The sequence below is a fragment of the Dermacentor albipictus genome, unplaced genomic scaffold (assembly GCF_038994185.2).
Source record: "Dermacentor albipictus isolate Rhodes 1998 colony unplaced genomic scaffold, USDA_Dalb.pri_finalv2 scaffold_142, whole genome shotgun sequence".
Taxonomy (NCBI): Eukaryota; Metazoa; Arthropoda; class Arachnida; order Ixodida; family Ixodidae; genus Dermacentor; species Dermacentor albipictus.
The window spans coordinates 1-20,343 of record NW_027225696.1 but is presented as its reverse complement, the minus strand read 5'-3'; the positions used below and the strand labels follow the sequence as shown (position 1 = coordinate 20,343).

Sequence of the window (20,343 nt, the reverse complement as noted above, 5' to 3'; positions counted from 1 at the left end):
TATGCTTACATGGGTTCTGTTAGGGTGGCCGTTTATGTACCTAAACTAAGGGCGAGTTCGAGCGAGGGGTGAACAAAATGGTATCATGGGCATTCAGAAGGGAAGACGTAGTAGAAGGGAGCCTGCGGAGATATTTATAAAAGTCAAAGTAAAAAAAAAGGAACGATAAAAAGAAACCGTACGGGGTGGGCAACGGACGAGTCTATTTCGTCTAAAAACGAATGCTTTCTTCTCGTTCTTGCGTAAGCTTGATTCGCTTTACCTGACTTATGAGGTCCATGGCAGTGCATTCGATGAGGCAGTGAAAGCAATGTCCAAGAAGCAGCCTGCTGCTCTTCACCACAGTCCAGGAGACATGCTTGAGCAGGAATAGAAATGCTGCGGCGACAACTGCGAGGGCGAAGAGCATGACTGTCGAAATGTCTGTGCTTGCGCTTCCGAGGACCGGGCAGGTGCCACCGAACACTTCTTCTTTTCTTCTTCGTCCTTGTGCTCCCGGCTTCTGGTCCAAACCAGCGCAATTTCTGCCCTCTACCAAGTGCGCGTGGTCTCGTGCTGCGGGGCGATCGTCCTTCTCGCGTGCCTCACGATTATACGATGTCCGGCCAGTGCAACGCAGCTGTCGCCTTCGACGAATTGCGTTAGACAAGAATGAGCTCGGCGGTCGCCACTCGGACGCTTGCGCACGCTGCCACAGGACGGGGTGGACGACACCAATCGGCGATGACGCTTTCCTCTTGGGTCCCGTCTGTCCTTTGCTTCCGCTTGTTCTTTTACAGCTAAGCTGTTTATGCGTACCCTGCGCCGTCGTTGTCGGAGTTCCCTGACGCTGTCGTCGTCAGCAATGGTTCGAGCGTCGTCGTCTCCTTCCACAGCGCTACTGCACAAATGCGCTCGTGCTGCTGCTCCCGCATTAGTCGTCGTGTTCCGGAGCTGCCTGCGTTGCCGCTCGTCATTCTAGCGTAGAATTTCACTTCTCTTCTGTCATCATAATGGGGAGGCCGCGTTTACGGCCGTATGAGCCATTGCTTAAGGACGTATGAACCATTCAGTGTCTTCCGAGACGGACTGATTTAATTTTCGAGCAATCTAACGTTGAAGAATCACAAGCGGCAATGCCGGGCGAATGTTGCTACCACCCCACCGAGCAAACTCGAGACATCTTTTGTGTTTGCGTGTAATTATTCTGTCAAGGCGTTTATTGACAGGTTACGCGAGGAGAGAGAGGTCGAACTCAGCGGTAGCCAAAAATATTTCGAGCAGTCCGAATCGGCCTTAGTGCGTAAAGCGCTGGTGATGCGCCTGACTGACCGACACTTCTTCATATTTCATACGCAGGAGATGCACCGGGCTAACCGGCGCTTCTTCTTCGTTACATTTGTCGACCGGAGAAACAGGCGCAATCCTGGCGATCTAAGCATAAGGTAGAATGGAGGGATCGTAGAAGGGCTTGAGCCGATCTACGTGAACAATTTCGCGACCGCGACGGCGCTGATCAGAAGACGGCGACACAGGCTCGACGACATAGTTGACGGGAGAAGTTTGTGCAATAACACGGTAAGGTCCATGATATAGTGGAAGCAGCTTAGAATAAAGGCCGGGAGCTAAAGGTGGAATCCACAGCCAAACCAATGAATCAGAAGGGAAGCTTGGGGGGTCAGAGCCACCGCGAGTGTCTGATCTGTGGTGGTAAGACAGCGGGTGAGTTGTCTGCATTCTTCGGCATGCTACGCAGCTTGAGAAACAGGAACACATTCTGGTGAACCAGGCTGGTAGGGTAGAATGGTATCGATGGCGCAGGAAGTAAGAAAAACGGTGAAAAACCAGTGGTGGCTTGAATGGCAGTATTATAGGCGAACGGGACGATTGGAAGCAAAGCGTCCCAGTTGGAATGGTCGGACGCGATGTACATGTACGTGGCGAGGATGTCGCCAAGAGTACGCTGGAAACGCTCCGTCAACGCGTTCGTTTGCGGATGGTATGCGCTAGTGGTCCCGTGGGTGATGTCACTCCTTCAGAAGCGACGTGACGACTACCGATAGAAAAGGGCAGCCTCGATCACTAAGAAGTTCCCGAGGGGCTCCGTGACGAAGAAGAAAATGCCGTAGTATGAATGATCCAGCGTCTTGGGCAGTGGCAGATGGAAGTGCAGCAGTTTCTGCATAGTGTGTGAGATGATCCACTGCAAAGATAATCCTGCGGTTGCCAGCCGCGGTACAAAGAAGTGGACCGTTAAGGTCAATTCCGACGCGATGAAGATGATGGGACGGACAAGGAAGCGGCTGCAAAGGTGCGGCAGTGGAAGTAAGGACCGACTTTTGGCACTGGCAGTCGAGGCAGCAGCGGAAGTACTTGCGAAAGAACTAGTACATGCCAGGCTAGTAATACCGGAGCCTAAGGCGGGTGTAGGTCTTTAACACGCCACCGTGTGCACATTGGGGATCCGTGTGAAACGATGCGCATAAATCAGCCCTAAGATGACGCGATATTACGAGGAGCCATCGCCGACCCTTGGGGAGATAGTTGCCATGGTAGAGGGGTTGGTGGCGAACATCAAAGTGATGCGCCTGCCGTGGCAGCGTCCTAAATGCTGTAACAGTTGCAGGATCAGCGAGAAACTCCAAAAGCGAAGAAACCCACGGGTTTTAGCTCTGCTCAGAGCGTATGTCATCGATAGCAAGTGCTGACAGGACAAAGTTGAGTGGGCAAAGACTGTGAGCGTCAGGTGAAATGGGCGAGCGGGAGAGAGCGTGGGCATCGGTATGCTTGCGTCCAGAGCGGTACACGACCCGGATGTTGTATTCTTGCAAACGGAGTGGCCAGCGTGCGAGGCGGCCAGAGGGGTCTTTCAATGAGGAGAACCAGCACAGCGCATGGTGGTCCGTTACTACATGAAATTCGCGGCCGTATAAGTAAGGTCGAAATTTCGTAAGGGCCCACAGTATGGCTAAACACTCCTTTTCTGAAACAGAGTAGTTTAGCTCCGACTTTGTCAGCGTGCGGCTAGCATAAGCAACGACGCATTCCTCAAGACCACGTTTGCGTTAGGCAAGAAACGCCCCAATGCCGACTCCACTAGCAACTGTATGGCCCTCAGTTGGGGCAGTGAGGTCAAAATGTCGCAGAATAGCAGGAGAGGTGAGCAAATGGCGAAGGGGTTGTGAGCGCATCATCCTATGCTTTCGACCAGGCGAATAGGGCGTTGTCTCCAGCCAGCAGTTGATTCAAAGGGGCGATGAACATAGCGAAGTTCTTCACAAAGCGGTGAAAATAGGAGCAGAGACAGATGAAACTGCGTAGTGTCTTCAGGTTTGTGGGTTTGGGGAACTCCGCAACTGCACGGAGTCTTGCAGGATCTGAAAGCACGCCTTCTTTGGATACGACGTGGCCTATGATGTTAAGCTTACGGCAGCAAAAAAGCATTTCTTGATGTTAAGCTGCAGGCCAGACTTTGTAAGGCAGCTTAATACCTCTTAGTCGTTGGAGGTGAGTCGGGAAATCACGTGAGAAGACAACGACGTCATCTAGGTAGCACAAACCCGTGTGCTACTTGAGAGCGCGCAAGATGCTGTCCATCATACGCTCGAAAGTAGCGGGCGCATTACATAGGCCGAATGGTATGAGATTAAATTTGTATTACATAGGCCGAATGGTATGAGATTAAATTTGTATAATCCGTCCGGTGTGACGAAAGCGGTTTTCGAGCGGTCGGCCTCTGCCATGGGGACTTGCCAATATCCAGACCGCGAATCCGAAGAGGAAAAGAACTCGGTACCTTGCAAACAGTCAAGAGCATCGTCTATGCGCGGTAGGGCATAACGTCCGTGCGCGTAATTTTGTTAAGGTGTCTGTAACCTACGCAGGAGCGAATAGAACCATATTTTTTTTTTTACGAGGACGATTGGTTACGAGCACGGGCTGTGGGACGGCTGAATCACACCACGCCGAAGCATATCGCTCCCTTGTTCGTCGATGACACGGCGTTCAGAAGCCGAGACACGGTAAGGAAGCTGCAGGAGTAGGACGTACGAACCGGTGTTGATACTGTGCCATACTGCGGTGGTGCGGTCGAGATAAAGTTCATCGCAGTCGAAGGAGGCGGTACATTCGCGTAGCAAGCTGAAAAGTTGCGCGCATTGTGTGGTTGTCAGACCACCGGAGATTGACGGATGGAAGCACTCCAACGGCGGTCGATTGGCACTATCGAGGTCGGCGAGGGATGTCGAATGTGCATCGTCGGGAGCATTGAAGAGCATTGAAGAATACACAGTTTGCACGTAACCGAGGCACTCTTCGCGATCCAAAGTAATCGGCAGAAAAGACACATTGCGCACACACATGACGCCACGGCCAGCACTGAGAGCAGTGACGGCAATGGGCAACGGAAAGGAACGGCGACGGACGTAGTCACATGGCGTGAATAGCGCGGTTGCGTCACGTTCTGATGGGCAAGATGCGGAGACGACGGTGGCTGGCCGAGGAGGGATATCAGCAACTTCGGCCACATGCATTCGTGTAGACGTCACAGGATCTTGGTCCATGGCTGCATCGGCAAGAAAACACAACACCACCTCGGCGCGGGCACAGTCAATGATGGGATTGTTTGACGAAAGGAAATCGCAGCGTAGGATAACATCGCGGGAGCAGGGCGGCAGCGCAACTAATTCAATGATATAAAGCGACTCCTCGATGACAACACGTGCCGTGCAGGCTCCCACTGGTTCCACAGGCTGTGCGCTCGCAGTACTCACACTCCGGAAAGTATCGTCGTTACTTTTCCTATTCGTCGGCAAATTCCTGCGCGTATCACGGAAATTACTGCGCCCGTATCGACCAGTGCGAATGTTAGAATCCCTTCGACGTATACCTCAATGACGCTGCAGAGGTTATTTCGAGGCCTTTGGCAAATCGAAGCGGACGCAGTTCTAGCCTCGGGAACTGCGACACTTAGTTTACCTGAGATAGAGGGCTTGGCCGGCGTCTCATTGGTGAGTTGGAGCGGCGGCGTGGGGATGGGGAACGAAGAGCATGGTTGAGAACAGGGGTTTCATCCGGCGGCCGGCACAGGAGATTGCAGTTGTCGAGGGGCGTAAGTGTTCATGGGTCGGCGGTTCTCATACATACAGCATACGGTGTCGACAAAAGTGGGCAACGTGTCCCGGAATACCACAGTGGTAACAAATTGGGCGGTCGTCCGCGGAGCGCCAAGGATTTGGCTGACGTGCAGGCGGTGAGAAGGAAATCGGGGGCGGTCGCGCAACAGCTTGGAGAGGTGGACGTGAAGCGATGGGCGGCCTAGCATCGACGTCAGCGCACGTCAGGGGCGCCGCGACGGTAGGCGGTTGAATAACAGCTGGCAGGAATTCGGCGACTTGCGCCTTGATGACGCTCTGTAACCCCGGTGTCAATGGAGAGTATGGTTGCGCGTGCGTAAAGGGCACAGGGGAAGCTGCCGAGCAACTTCTTCTGGTACGAATTCTTTTATCTGGTGCATTAGAGGCGACTCGTCAACATCTAGCGTCAGACCTGAGACAGCGGCGAATTCTGACGACGGATGTCGTGCGACTACTCGCTGCCTTCGAAGCTCGTCGTAACACTGGCACAGCGGAATGATCACAGACAACGCGCGGTCGGGTTTCGGGCGACCAACATTTGAAAGGCCTTGTCCTCAATTCCCTTGAGGATATGCCTGATCTTGTCAGCTTCTGGCATCGTTGCGTCGACTCTGTTGCACAGATCAACGGCGTCTTCGATGTAGCTGGTCAAATTCTCACCTGGTTGCCGGGCGCGCCCGCAGGACGACCAAAGACTTCTGTGAAGTTGGTCTTGAACGCCGACCATGTTGGAGTGTCGGATTAGTGGTTACTATACCAAAAATGTGCAACGTTGCTCAAGTAGAAAATTACGTTGTTGAGCTTTGCCGTATCGTCTCAGTGGTTATGCGCGCTGACTCGGTCGTACGAGGCGAGCCAGTCCTCGGCGTCCTGGTCACCGGTACCCGCAAAAATAGCAGGATCCCGCTGACGCTGCACGCCAGGACAGATGACAGTTGGTGCAGTGACTGCAGCTTGTTGAGCTGGATCGTCAGGCATGGTTCGAGAAGGCCGGGCAGTATCGTCCGGCATGGGCCGAGATGGTCGTAGGTTTCGTCTTCGAAGTTCCAGCGTTGATGGAATCGTACCCCGCACCTACACCAAATGTCAAGGTGTTTATTGACAGGGTACGCGAGGAGAAAGATGTCGAACTCGGTGCGGTAGCCAAAAAACCCGGCGAGCAGTCCGAACCGGCCCCGTGCGTAAAGCGTTGGTGATGCGCCTGACTGACCGGCACTGCCTTACATTTCATACGCTGGAGACGCGCCGGGTTAACCGGCGCTTCTTCTTCGTTACAGTTCTAATACCTTTAGGTGAAGTTGTACATTTCTATCTATTTTTCTTTCTCTGTGCATCAGTACTGAAAACTGCATGTTGAATAAATTATTGATTGATTTATTGATTGACTATGGGCCGGTTCTGCATCAGGCTTTGTTGTTCTGAGATAACTTCCGAAGTTCAAACACTCTTGGTTTTTGCACACTATTAGGTGCGTCGTTGTTGTTGTTGTTGTCCTGAGTGGCCGTGGCACATAGCCACAGTGGGGCATTGGCCAAGAATCAGGCGGTTTAATTAGGTGCCTATAATAATAATGATAACAAGGGAGTTAACAATTTGGGCGTGTGAGTTTTAAAGTAAACGTTTTGTGTTTGGAGAAAAAAGGAAATAATCAGATGAAAACCGGGTATAAGATAATAATAATAATAACAATAACAATTAATAAAAGATAAGAAATAAAAGAAAGCTATGGTTGGGAGGGAGAACGATCAATCTAACATGGAAATCGATTAGTTTTGATGAGGTAATTTTGGATCGCCAAGCAAACATTTCTGTGGCTGAACCCAACAATGGAGGCTCCAAAAGATAGGAGCGAAATGCGAAAACACCCGTGTGCTTAGATTTAGGTGCACGTTAAAGAACCCCAGGTGGTCTAAATTTCCGGAGTCCTCCACTACGGCGTGCCTCATAATCAGAAAGTGGTTTTGGCACGTAAAACCCCAAATATTATTATTATTAAAAGATAGGATCACAGGCACTGATAAAGTCAGACCATTAGAGCGAAGCGGGATTTCGAGTAGTCGTTTTCTTATAATAGAAAAACGTCTGCAAGACAACAAGAAATGATCTATTGTCTCCGCTTCGCCACAGAATGAGCAAAATGGTGAGGGGACCAGACCAGACCTGTGGAGGTAGAAGTTCAATGCAGGTATACGGCAGCGCAGCTTCGTGATGGACACTTCAATTTTCCGTGTTCGGCAAAAATTTCTGTTCCAAGGGTGCAGGAGATGTCCGTAATCCACAGCGTTAGTAATTGCGGAGCCTGATATTGACTGTATAATGATACTCCTGCGAAATCTAGCTGCAGTTACATAAGCAGTCAAAGGGCAGCAAGGAAGAATCGGGCCACTTATCGATGCCTTGGCTAGAGAGTCTGGAATTTCATTAATGATTACTCCTTTATGGCCGGGCACCCAAATCAAACGCACGCTTCTCAAGTAACCAGGTACCAATGATTGAAATGTCCTCATCACGCGAGAATCACTAGAAGCAGTAAGGGATGAGCACAATGATAAAGAATCAGTAACTATCACGGCTGACGTAATTGATGGTCCTAATTTGCGTAATGCCAGCACCACGGCCACGAATTCGGCTAAAAAAATCGGTATGAAATCTGGCAGCGGAAGAGAAAATGTCCAATCGAGAATCGTGGAAAATATTCCTACACCTGACTTTTCTTCACATTTTGAAGCATCTGTAGCAATTACAACGTTTGTTTGAAGGTTTTTCAGGTGATCTTTTAATATACCGTCTAGGATACGGTGTGGCAGTAATTTTGCGTCACTTTTTCTCTAAGGTTGTTTCCTCTTCTTTTCCTAATATTGTTATTTCTGTAACATGGATTTGCCGTGAAGTCACCACTTCAGAATTTTTTCCACCTAACCATGACATATTCCGCAGTGACCGGGACTTCAGTGGGCTTAAGCAAACAAGTGGCGGCAGACTGATAGCTACTGATAGTTCACTGAGATGTGTTTTCGTAAAGATTTAGAAAGTGTGCGTGAGTCGGCTTGGCTGTAAATCAGCCTATCGCGCTATGAAAAATGGTTAATTGGATCTGTATGTGTACTGCCGAATATTTCTCATGTCTTGTTTCATGTGGGTACCTACTCTATTTAAAACATCATGTCTTCCCGTGGGAAGCACAGATTACTGCTGGTTCTTGGCGCTCTTGCCTCCACGTCCCTCTCCCTCGGTAAACCCAGGCCTTTACTCAATAAAGGGGTTTGGCGGCAGCTCCCGCGGGTCAACCTGCTCGAGCCCGGAACTTTTTTGCAAACGTTGGCCCTTCGAGGCGCATTCCCGACTCTAGCTCTAGTGTGCGCTCAAACTGAGCAAGTTTTTAGTCACCGTCACAGGAAAGATTTTCAAGAACAGAAAAAAAAACGTCCACTTTGTTCAAACAAATACGGTAGTCTTGAAGGACACTTCAGCAGACTAAAGTTAGTGTTGTTTTTTGGTCTCCCTTTCAGTTGTTGCAGACAGCGAATCCGTTTCAGTGTACGTTTGATGCTTACCCGAGTGGCCACAATACCCTCCTTTGGTCACATTACGAGTACGTCAAGCTAAACATAGCATGTTATGGCTGACTCTCACAAGGGGCGGTGGACGCATTGGACGAGTACGTCGGCCGCGTCGTCGAGGCCCTGCATAGACGTTGCATGCTCGGCAACAGCTTCATCGTGTTCACCAGTGACAACGGTGGCATGCCGTGGGAAACGTTCTCGAACACTGGCTCCAACTGGCCGCTGCGGGCTGTCAAGGGCACGCGGTGGGAATGCGGAATCCGTGTGCCGGCGCTTGTGTGGAGCTCGCTGCTCGAGCGTGGTTCCCGGGTGGTCATGCCCTGAACAGTGCATTTGGTCGACTGGCTGCCCACTCTGTACTCGGCTGCCCGTGAGTGTCGACTCCGGAAGGGTACCGCTAGAAGGAAACGCCGAATCAATTTACACTAGACAACGCTTTTTTTATTTGAGAGCTCTATGTGGGATTTATTTGCTGCCAAAAGAACCGGGAGTCTGCCGTAAATGGTCTGGTAATTAACCGGAAGCTAACATGCTGTTTCGGGTAACGAAGGACTTAAGAAAGTTAAAAGAGCACGAACGCTTCGATTACCGGGACACGTGAATTATTAACAAGGGGAAGGTACGTATGAAAGTGTGACATGGAAAATACTCAAGAAGCTTTTAGGCCTGAAATAACCGTGTAAGCTAGAAGCGTTTAAGAGCCTTAACGTCTGCGCAAGAACGATTCATCTTGATCAGGTTGCCGCATCAGTCGCCTATAGGCGCCATCGACGGCCTCGACCAGGGCCAGCCCTGTCTAATGCGAAATCCGAAAGTGCCATGATGAGGCCTCGCCACGAATTCCTGTAAGCACTTACTCCGCTTGTGGGCTGTCGTTCTACCGGCACGGTGACCACAAACACGTATCGCAGATCGGATGTCCCAAGTGCAGGGTCCCTTTGGCGACGATACACCCCAGCAACACATCCACACACCAGGCGGCATGCCCGAGTTTGAAAGCGAGGAGGCCGCGGTGCAGCACTTAGGCCGGCTGATGAAGTCGTCGCAAACCTGGAAGACCCCGAGGAAGGTGGTCGACCGCGGAGGTGGTTTGGTAGTGTCATCCGGCTAGCGTCAGAAGGTCGCGGTGCGGTGCTTGTGGCAGGATCCCTCTCTGTCGGGTATTGAAGTGCGCGGCGAGGGCCGATACCTGTTCGACACACAACGTGATCCATGTGAACTCAACAACCTGGCGTCCAGAAAGCCGTTGGCAAGAGCGGATTACGGAATGCTGAATTGTTGGGAAGGTTGGTTTGTTGAAAGACGAAATTCTTGAGTAAGTATGTCAAAGTCGTTTATTAAGACGGCTCACAACCTTCATTGGGTAGATCAAAGGGGGCTTGGCATCTGTGGCTCCGGATTTGACCAACACGCTTCAACACGAAGTTCCCTTCTCGACCTTCGACTATGAGGATGTGCCGCCCCTGGAATGAACTAGACACTGCGCTTCAACAACGCTCTTAAATTTGGCTATTTATTCTACAGCGAGTTGCTTGAGAAACAACTGCTAAAATGCCAGTGATTGGACTACCTGCAGTGAGTTGATGGTTACGAAATGTTAGCCTAGGAGGTTTGTGTACGTGGCAGAAGCGCAGTGACCACGTCAGTCGAACATGGGGAGAGCTGCAATCGGTCTAATAACGTTTTAATTTTATTCTAATTGCAGCAAGTATACTTGTGTATCAGCTCTTGGGCGAAACCTGGCTAGCGCGGTCGAGCGACGCAATAGTTTGGAGTCGTACAAGAGGCACTGTGGTTTATTCTTTACAGCGTATATATATATATATATATATATATATATATATATATATATATATATATTCATACAAGGCTTACTTCTGTGCCAAATGCATGATTTAATTTTGGGTAGCTGCATTTTGAAGCGTCACTTAAGCGACGTCAGCTAGTCGTAACTTTTCAGTAATGTGATTGAAATTATTATATGAAAATTCAAGGCTATCTTCAAATTCCGCGGCGTCGCGTCTGATTCTCTGATGTCGTTCTCGCATACTAGTCATGCACAAATATGCTGTGTCTCTGCGATTTGCATCATGTTGCCGATTCGTACCTGAATCTGTGGTCTTAACATTGTGGATGTAAATCATCCTCTCGCAACGTATGCGCTACATTACCCCCAAAATATATGGTTCGGCGTGCAGGTTCACGATAGAGATCTCGGAGGCACATCGCTTCTCTTGTGAGACGCACCGCGTTTGCTAGGTGTAGCTACCGCGACCGCTCGATAAAAAAACATTGAAGGCAGAAGCGCGCTGTGCGTTTATATTGCGCTACCGTGGTCGTTACACTGCTACACGTCATGCCTTTTGCTTGAGGCGCTCAAACGGCACTTCTACGTCGCCGCGGCAGTTTCAGTGATCACATATAAATTAAAGCACCGGAAACAGCCCAGGAAAGATTAGAAGCGGATTGAGGGTAGCCTCCTTCAGGGTGACTCCGGAGCGGTGCTAAGGGAGGTAGAGTGGGGCTCAATACTGTCTGTTATGTCTCGGTGGAGTGGTGTGGCTCCCGCTCTGGATCAGTCAGTGAGCGTGGTGGAAAAACTGCGAGAGCAAGTGGATATTCGCGTTTTAAGATGGGCATTATACTGAAGGCGTGTGCTGGTCAGAAAAAAACTTTGGCGGATTTCTTCTGCTTCGGGTCAGTACGGTCAGCAGACCCTTTTCTCTGCTGCTTGGTGTTCGAACCTTCCTCCCCGCTTCCCTGGCGCATTTTTGACGCATTTTGCTCTCGCCGTCGTAGTCGATTCTCGTTGCCCCAGTTCTCGCCGATATAACTCTCGGTACCGTAAGGACGCTGCGTGCGCACCCCGCAGGTTGTGGCAAAGCTCTCCAGGAAACTGAAACCGTACACGGCAGCTGCGGTGTCACCACTGAAGATGAAGGTCGACCCGACGGGCCTGCGCTATGCGAACGGCTGCGTCTGGGCACCGCGGAAAGACGTAGCGCAGACGGCAAATCGTAGCTGCCCCGGCCCGTGACGTTACCGATCCCCACGGATTCCCGTAGTTAGTTTCTGCAAACCAAGTCGCACGGTTCGTACACCTCCTTGAAATCCTTGGAAACTCTTTAATTTAGAAAAAGAGATTGAAGGGCCCTGAGAGCTCCTTGAAAATAAATGTACTTCTTGAATAACTTTGGTTGTATTTCCTACGTATAGCCTTTGCAGTTCATGTCGTGTGCTGGCAAGCTCATGGAGCACGTTATCCTCACACGTCTAACTAATTACATGGAAGATAATGGCCTTTTCCCGCACACCGTGATTGGGTTTAGACCAAAACTGTCTACACAAGACATTATGTCGCAAATCAAACACCAAATAATAGACGCGGCACCACAAACACTAGATACAAAAGCTATCCTTGGTCTTGATCTTACGAAGGCCTTTGATAATATCACCCACAGGGCTATCTTAGAAAACTAACAAGGCCTAGGAGTGGGGCAACGAACCCACGCGTATGCTAAAGACTTTCTCTCTGACCGTATTGGGCAAATCACAATCGGTGAAGTGAAGTCCAAAGACGTAAAACTGGGAAGCCGGGGCACACCACAAGGATCAGTCTTATCTCCCTTTCTTTTCAATGTAGCTATGATTGGCCTGCCAGCAGAACTAGAAAATATAGAAGAATTACAGCATAGCCTGTACGCCGATGATATCACCTTTTGGGTAACATGTGGAAGTTATTGGCAGATTGAGGAAATCCTCCAAACAGCCATACATACGGTTGAGAAATATGTCCTGGATAAAGGATTGAGATGCTCGCCGCAAAAATCAGAATTACGTCTATACCGACCGACACGCAGGGGCCGTAAGAGTTCTACGGATAAACCATACATCACGCTTTTTGTAAATGGCAACCAAATACCTATTGTCGACAGCATTAGAGTCCTCGGACTTCACGTATCAGCGAACTGTCACAACGGGGAAACAATCAGAATACTAGAAAACAGCGCACAACAAACAATGAGACTAATTAAGAGAATAGCAAATCGCCATTATGGGATGAAAGAGAACAATCTGGTACGACTAGTCCAGGCTTTTGTCATCAGCCGCATAGTATATGTAACCCCTTACCTAAATCTCCAAGTAGCAGAAAAGACAAAAATTGAAGGCATCATTAGACGATCATTCAAACAAGCCATAGGTTTGCCGATAAACACATAGAACGACAGGCTCCTAGCCTTAGGTGTCCACAATACGCTCGAAAAATTCACAGAAGCCCATACGATAGCGCAATATGAAAGACTCTCACAAACACCTACTGGTAGGCACATACTTAACAAGCTTAGAGTAACATACGCATTACAGTATGGCACTAAAGTAGACATTCCCCACGACATAAAGAAGCAGCTTATTATTCCACCGCTACCCAAAAACATGCATCCCGAACACCACATGGAAAGGCGGGAGGAAAGGGCAAGGGCTATACAGAGGAGATTCCAACGCTCTCAGGACGTGGTGTACGTCGACGCGGCAGAGTACACGAATAATCAGAATATATGTATCGTTGCAGTGAACTCGGAAGGTGAGCGTAAGGTCAGCGGATCTATTAAAACCAACAGAGCCGAGGTGGCTGAGAAATCGGCCATTGCTCTCGCAATGGCTTCCACACTGGCCACGATAATAATCAGTGATTCTAAAACCGCCATTTTAAATTACGCAAAGGGGCGCATTTCGCCGGAATCACAACGTATCCTGGTAAACTTCTGCGGTGAGCGGGTTGTCCATATCATATGGGCGCCTGCGCACTCCTCCCTTTCCGGCAATGAGGCGGCCGACACCGTGGCTCGAGGACTCACAAGCCGAGCCACCGGGGCGCCGCGGCTGGGGCTGACAGGGGACCGGATGGTTGGCTACAGGGAGATAACTAATCATTACAAATTAGGGAGGGTGCGTTTTTCTCCCGCCCACCCATCACTTAATAAGCAGCAGGCGGTGGCATGGCGCCTCCTTCAAACAAATACATATCCAAACCCGGTGACTTATAATCATTATTACCCAGACCAATACTCGGCCAATTGTAAACTTTGTCAAGATAGGGCGCACCTGGATCACATTATCTGGGCCTGCCGTCGAGCGCCCCGACAGGGCCAAAAAATTCAGGATCGGAAGCAGTGGGAGACCGTGTTACTCAGCTCGGGCCCCGAAGAACAACTTTTGGCTGTCCAGCAGGCCGAGGATGCCGCTAGAGCTCAAGGGCTTCTGGTCGCCATCTAGGCGGGGTTGGCCCCCCCACCAATCTGCCGGCTATATAAATAAATGTTATTTCTCTCTCTCTCTTGAATAACTTGAAAACTGCGGTTGCGGGGCACAATTAAACATTCAGAGTAAAAAATTTCGCACAAGGGCTATGCCATGAACACTGCCTTTGGGGGAAACATGTAATCCCATGTTATATTCTTTTGAAAATGCGGCTATACGCTTTCAGTGTGGCATATCCATAGCCTCCAACGACTGGCTTCCTTAAATCACTGTTTCCACCGAAGAGCTAAACAAAGCCAGATCAATCGCTTTTCAGGTTTTTTTTTTTTTGTAGTGCAAGAAACACGAGGACGTAGAAGAGAAAATAGACACACACAGGCGCTAACTTCCAACATCAATTTTTATTCCGGGATGGACGCCACTTTGATACCCTCACATTTTCTCGTTTTGAAGCATGCGGCTACTGCCAAGATTAACAGAGCAAATGACAGTACAGCGCACTTGGAGACTAAGCAACAACTATTATGTTTAACGCAGGTTCTGGAATTCCAGCTCTTCTTTTTTTGATAGTGACAGGGAAGAATGGCTGACACAAGCTTTGCCAAACTCTTCAATATGAGCACTTTCAATGTTGAGCCGAGTGAATTCGCATTTGCTTCTCCCGATAATAACTGTATCTTCGAATCGCGGAACGCATGCGCATTTGTGACAGTGAATTGCGAGGAAGCCAAACGGCGAAACCTTGCTAACTTTATTGCAGTGCTCTCTAAGCCTATCATTAATGCTCCTACCGGTTTGTCCTATGCAACTCTTTCCACAGGGAAATGGGATTCGGTAAATGACACAGGCCCTGCAGTTCACGTGCCAGAGTTCATACATGGTCGTAATTGGAGTCTTGAGGACGCAGAAGCACTGGTCGGGCCAGACAACGCTCGGTGCAGCACCGTGCGTACAGTACGGACCAAATTAAGAGGGAATGTCTTAATTAGTGTTCCAGCAATGATTGCCACAAAAATGACACAGGGAAGCCTACAAATCGTACTTTCTTTTTTTTTTATAGATGGCAACCCATCATACACCAATGCTTTCTTTAAGTAAGAGAAATTAGCGATGCAGTTAATTTTACTGGAACACTAATTTTTTGTCAAGTCTTGCCCGTACTGTATATGTAAGGCGATTTCCCGCTAGAGGGAAAAATTCAGTTGACCTAAACTGATGACCCGCCGTCCAGCTTTAATAAATGCGCTACTGTTGCCGGAAGAAAGGCTTCCGTAAGCGGGGAAATTGCTGAAAAGTGGCAGAAAAATGTTGCAAACAATTTAGTTTATCGAAAATAATCATAGGAACTCTACGTCAAGTGTAGCCGTGGATTGAAAATAAGCTCATCAAGCTGATTTCATTGCCTATGAACGCATGAACGCAGGTGCAGCGGAATAAATAAATATTCTTACACAACGTTCCCATACCGCATTGTTGGCGTAACGGACAATGTGTTGTTTTTTGTCCTCCGCCAATTATGACCGCGGCAAAGGCGAAGCTCGGTGCAATAAGAGGACCTCCGATTCCTGGCGTTGAGGCACTGCATGCCGTCCGTTTTTTGGGGCGGTTCAGATTAACGGCTAATGTCTAAGTTGCAGGTGGGCTGTCTTCAGTTAAAATTTTTCCTACGACGAAGTAATCTCTTGTCGAATGACAAACATGCAGTGGCACACCGTCAAGGTAGGAATCTGGGCTTCATATGTGCCGTCTCTCTACGTTGCAACCACGAGCAATTTTCTATACGAACGTGTGGTGATGAAGAAATAAGCACAACAGACGAAGTAATGCTCGTACGCACATGCCTAAATGGTTAATACAGAGGGTTAGTGTAAAGGCGAAGTGACAGAAAGCAAAGCGATGTAGATGCCAAGTCAGACGTGGATATGAGAAGATGGCGCCAGGTGTGCTAAATGAACGCATAGTTGATGAAAACGCAGAGAAGCGCTGCCGTGCAGGAGATAACTGAAATATGCGGCTGCCCGTTTCTCGGCGTGTCAAGTTCATTATTGCAGTACTTCACTCTTTTGAAAATACCTATAACAGTGGAAAAAAAAGACAACAAAGAACAAAGAACAAAAACAATACGAAATAAATCTTAACCTTCTTTCAATTTCATTTCTACGATTACAAGGGTGCATGAGAGCGAAGCTACTCCTTATACGCTTGATTAGTCTTCGAACGGTTAGGAAAATAAAAAAAAGAAAAAGAACAAGAAGCGTATTTGTAGATTAACTCGAATGAAAGTCGCGTCGAGTATTGGGAGCCTGGATGCGCTTCGTTTGACCGATCGAGGAACCGGGTGCCTTGGAAGGCCATGCTCGCTGCCTGCAGACAGACCCCTGATGGTAGGGAAGCAGTTCGCTTGTGCTCTTATGGAACGAGATGGTTCTTTCGACAGCGCGCCTTCCCGTTGCCTCAGCGAAAGCCGCAGCAATACCGACACCATTACCACTTTAGTTTTGCTACTGCGTGATCGCCTGTCGGAAACGCGACGGGGTGCTTGCTGACGCACTGTGCGACCCATTCCTGCTGAAAAATGTAGTACTGTAGAGGGAAGGCGTGGGCAATAGTTGGCTGCAAAAACAGTGACTGGCATATCAAGGAATGGAACCAATCTGCGTTTAGAAGATCTTGTTTAGAAGATCTGTCAAGGGCCGAGCAACGTCGACGAAGTTTTTGAAGCGGCGGCGAAAGTAAGCACAGAGGCCGACGAATCAGCGCACGTCAGAAGCAGAACGTGGCATCGGGAAACTGCGTACGGCACGAACTTTTCCCGGATCTGGTTGGACAGCGGATGCGTAAACGAGGTGTCCCAACACGGTAATCTGACGGCGCCCGAATTGATACTTCGTGGAGTTCAGTTGGAGGCCGGCTTTTCGGAAGACCGCGAGAATGGCAGCGAGTCGGGTAACAGAGACAGCTGGTCCATTTCTAGCCTGGCAGAAGAGAATCCATCATACGTTCGAAAGTCGCAGGAGCACTGCATAGGCCAAAGGGCATGACTTTGAACTGATATAAGCCATCCGGCGTGATGAAGGCCGTCTTTTCGTGGTCCATTTCATCAACTGAAATCTGCCAGTAGCCGGATCGAAGCTCGATGGACGAGAAGTATTTAGCTCCGTGCAAGCATTCCAAGGCGTCAGCCATGTGTGGGAGTGGGTAGACGTCTTTTCGCGTGATCTTGTTTAAGTGGTGATAATCAACGCGAAAACGCCAGGTACCATCTTTCTTTTTCACAAGGACGACAGGCGAAGCCCAAGGGCTGGCTGATGGTTCGATGACCCCTTTGCGGTGCATTTTGTCCACTCCTGATTGGACGACTCTACGTTCAGCATGCGATACACGACAGGGACGCCGACAAATAGGATTCGTTTCTCGAGTGTTTACATGGTGCTGAAAAACTGATGTTTGGCCCAAAGGCCTGTCGCCGAAATCAAAGATGTCACTGTATGATTCAAGCAGGAGACGTATGTCCGTGGCCGGTGCAGAGGTGATGTCAGGTGCAATCATTTTCCCTAAGTCATCCGTTAAGAAACCAGAGCTGAGAGCTGCAATTGGGGCTAATAAACCAGTCTTGGCGTTCAGACTCGCAATGCCAAATTGTGAACCACTAGAAACACTGGCCAAGAACATGCCGGCCGGAATCACTTGAGGGCACAGGCTGAAATTCAGAAGCGGTAGAACGACGACGTTATTAGTAACCGTGACCAGCGTATGGGGAACAGCAATGTTCCGGCTCAAAAGCAAGTCGATGATTGCGCGAAACACATATTCACCGTCAGGAACCTGTGCCTGGGTGGTCAAAAGTGACGTAAGTAACGGCCTCGGGTGACAGATGCACATCGTGAAGCGAGCACAAGTGTGGTGGGGCGGTGCTCGGAGCATCGGCGGGTTGAGGCAGTTCTAACTGAAGGGCGGTCGCGCCGTCCATGAGAGTAGAAAGAATGGATAAAGGACTAATCCAAGGATAACATCGTGAGGGCAGTAGTCGATCACAGCAAAGAGAAGTAGGGCGACTGGCTATACTTAAACGAGCAGTACACACTCCAAGAACAACCAGCACGCCGCCGTCGGCCGCACGAAGCACTCGGGCAGCTGCTGGGGTGAGGACCATTTCTAAACGTCTACGTATGCTAGCAATCATCACATAAACGTGGGCTCCAGTGTGGAAGAGTGCTTGCACAGGTACACCATTTATTTTAGCGTCAATTACCTTCTTCTGGGCACAGTCAGATGATTTGCTGCAGTAGTCGGCTATGCAGCACCACCTCCGAGGGCTGAATTTCCTAGTTTTCCGAAATGGTGCGGCCTAAAGCACAGGGGACGAAAGGCGATGTGACTGCGGCGAACGGGAAGATGGGTGATATGTTTGCGGTGAGCGAGACTAGTGTCCGCACGGTGATGGTGAGCGAATGTACCACGTGTCGCTAGCAGAGTTGACGGCGCTGCTAGGCTCGGCGGTGGGCGAACCATTGCGGGCATTTCCATTAAAATGGCTTGTTGCGACAGTATCGGTAGACATGACCAATGCGGCGGCAAGTGAAACATAGCGGCTGGTCGTCCGCAGTTCTCAACACAGTCGGGTTGCGATAGCGCGGACAGAAGCGTCGAGGTGGAGCGAAAATAGTAGAAGGGCGTTCGTTAGCTCTGGGATTGGCGACAGCACACACAGAATGTAAACCAATGTTTTCAAGTTCGTGGCGAACGATGGCTTATACGAGGGGAACTCAAAGTGTGGTAGCACCAGGCCTACTAGAACAGAAAGATGTGGACGCCATCGCATCCATTTCACGTCTAACGATTCGCACCACGTTTTCTGATGGCGGGGCGTGCTGCTGTGCGGGTTGATTTTCACACGTCGACGCTGGGGCAGTGTTGGAAAGTCTGGCGAATGGTTGCAAGACGCGTCGGCTTTTGGCTTGCTCGAATTGTCGGCACTCTTTAATGTTTGCATCAACTGTAGAGCAGCTCTTGCACATGAGGAGATTGAATTCGTCCTCAGCAATGCCCTTAAGCACGTGCCTGACCTTCTCACCTTCTGCCAAGTCGTGTTCAGCCTTACGACAAAGTGTCAGCCAGTCCCGGATTTGTGAGACATAGGACTCCGTGAGGAATTGGGCACGGGAGGCCAGTTCCTGCTTTGCGGCAATTTTACGGCCCGCTGGTTTGCGAAACAACTCTGTCAATTTCTCTTTGCATTTGTACCAACTGGTTAGCTCCTCTTCGTGGTTTTCGTACTACACCTTTGCCATGCATCTTAAGTAGAACAACAGGTTAGCTAGCATAAGCGTAGGGTCCCATCTGTTGATTCTACTCACGCGTTCGTACATGGCCACCCACTCTTCAACGTCGGCGCCATCGGTCCCGTAGAAAGTTCCAGGAACCTTGGGTTGCACAACGACAACCGAAGGTGGCAGCGACTTAGCATGCGACGGTGACGTAGGAGGCGGCAACGACGTTGATTCCGCATGATCACCGTCATTCATGGTTGGGACGGTGATGCGACGTCCACTGCGGAGCTGCGTTTCCAGCCGTGGTAACCCGCACCTCTCACCAATATGTTACGGGGATGTTGGAAGTACAGAAGATTGTATTTACAATATATATACAAACTGAGTCTTAGTAATTAAGATGGATGACCAGCAACCACATGCAGCAGCCAGCGTCCCGCGATCTTCTTCTCTCTCTTCTTTCATCCTTCCGTGACAATACGTTTCCGCATTTGTGTTGCACATTTGGTCCATGTAACGACATCTAATCGGCCGCCGTCATAAAGAAGCTTATTAAGTTGTAATGACTTTATGTTACAAATCAACATCTGTGATGTGGCAGACGCATTGGTGAAGTGCTGCAAACATCATTTTGAAATACTAAAGCGCCACACAGACGACACAAGAAGAGAGACGGACGAACGCTTACTAACTGTTAGTAAGGTGTTAATAAGCGCTCCTCTGTGTCTCTTCTTGTGTCGTCTTTTTTGGCGCTATAGTACTTCAGTAAGATGCGCCAACTAGCCCAGCAATAAGTTCTTCTCGAACATCGTTTTATTTGATGCTTTGATCCTTTTGTGTGAACTCCGTGGTCTGAGATCATGTTCTTGCGTATAGGGGAAGAGGGATGCCCTTGCGTCATTTCACACTGCACTAAACTAAGCAGAGCCGGCGGCATGCATACTCACGAGGCTATCTTTATTTTGGTCAGGAGGCGCTCTTGCGACTCTTGCGTGGAGCCGAGCTTCGCCACCTTGAGCACGCTGTCGCCCGTGTAAGTGTGGACGCGGAAGACCTCCGAGTTCTTGCCCTCGGCAATTTTGTCGAACGTGTCTTGCTCTCTTGAGACACTTGAGGAGTGAGAGAGAGAGTAAGTGG

At 49.6% G+C, this 20,343-nt stretch overlaps 1 protein-coding gene across 1 annotated transcript in view; it reads right to left on the bottom strand.

The window, feature by feature from the left end:
* Positions 1–20,309, bottom strand: part of LOC139053480 (uncharacterized) — a 53,924-nt gene extending 33,615 nt beyond the window's left edge. The window contains exons 1-2 of the mRNA XM_070530472.1: positions 20,154–20,309; positions 8,748–9,074 (exon numbers count right to left, since the gene is read on the bottom strand). Of these exons, the coding sequence (XP_070386573.1) occupies positions 8,748–9,010 (263 nt within the window). The 5' untranslated portion in view covers positions 9,011–9,074; positions 20,154–20,309. The remainder of the gene's footprint in view (positions 1–8,747; positions 9,075–20,153) is intronic.
* Between the last annotated feature and the right edge of the window lie 34 nt (positions 20,310–20,343).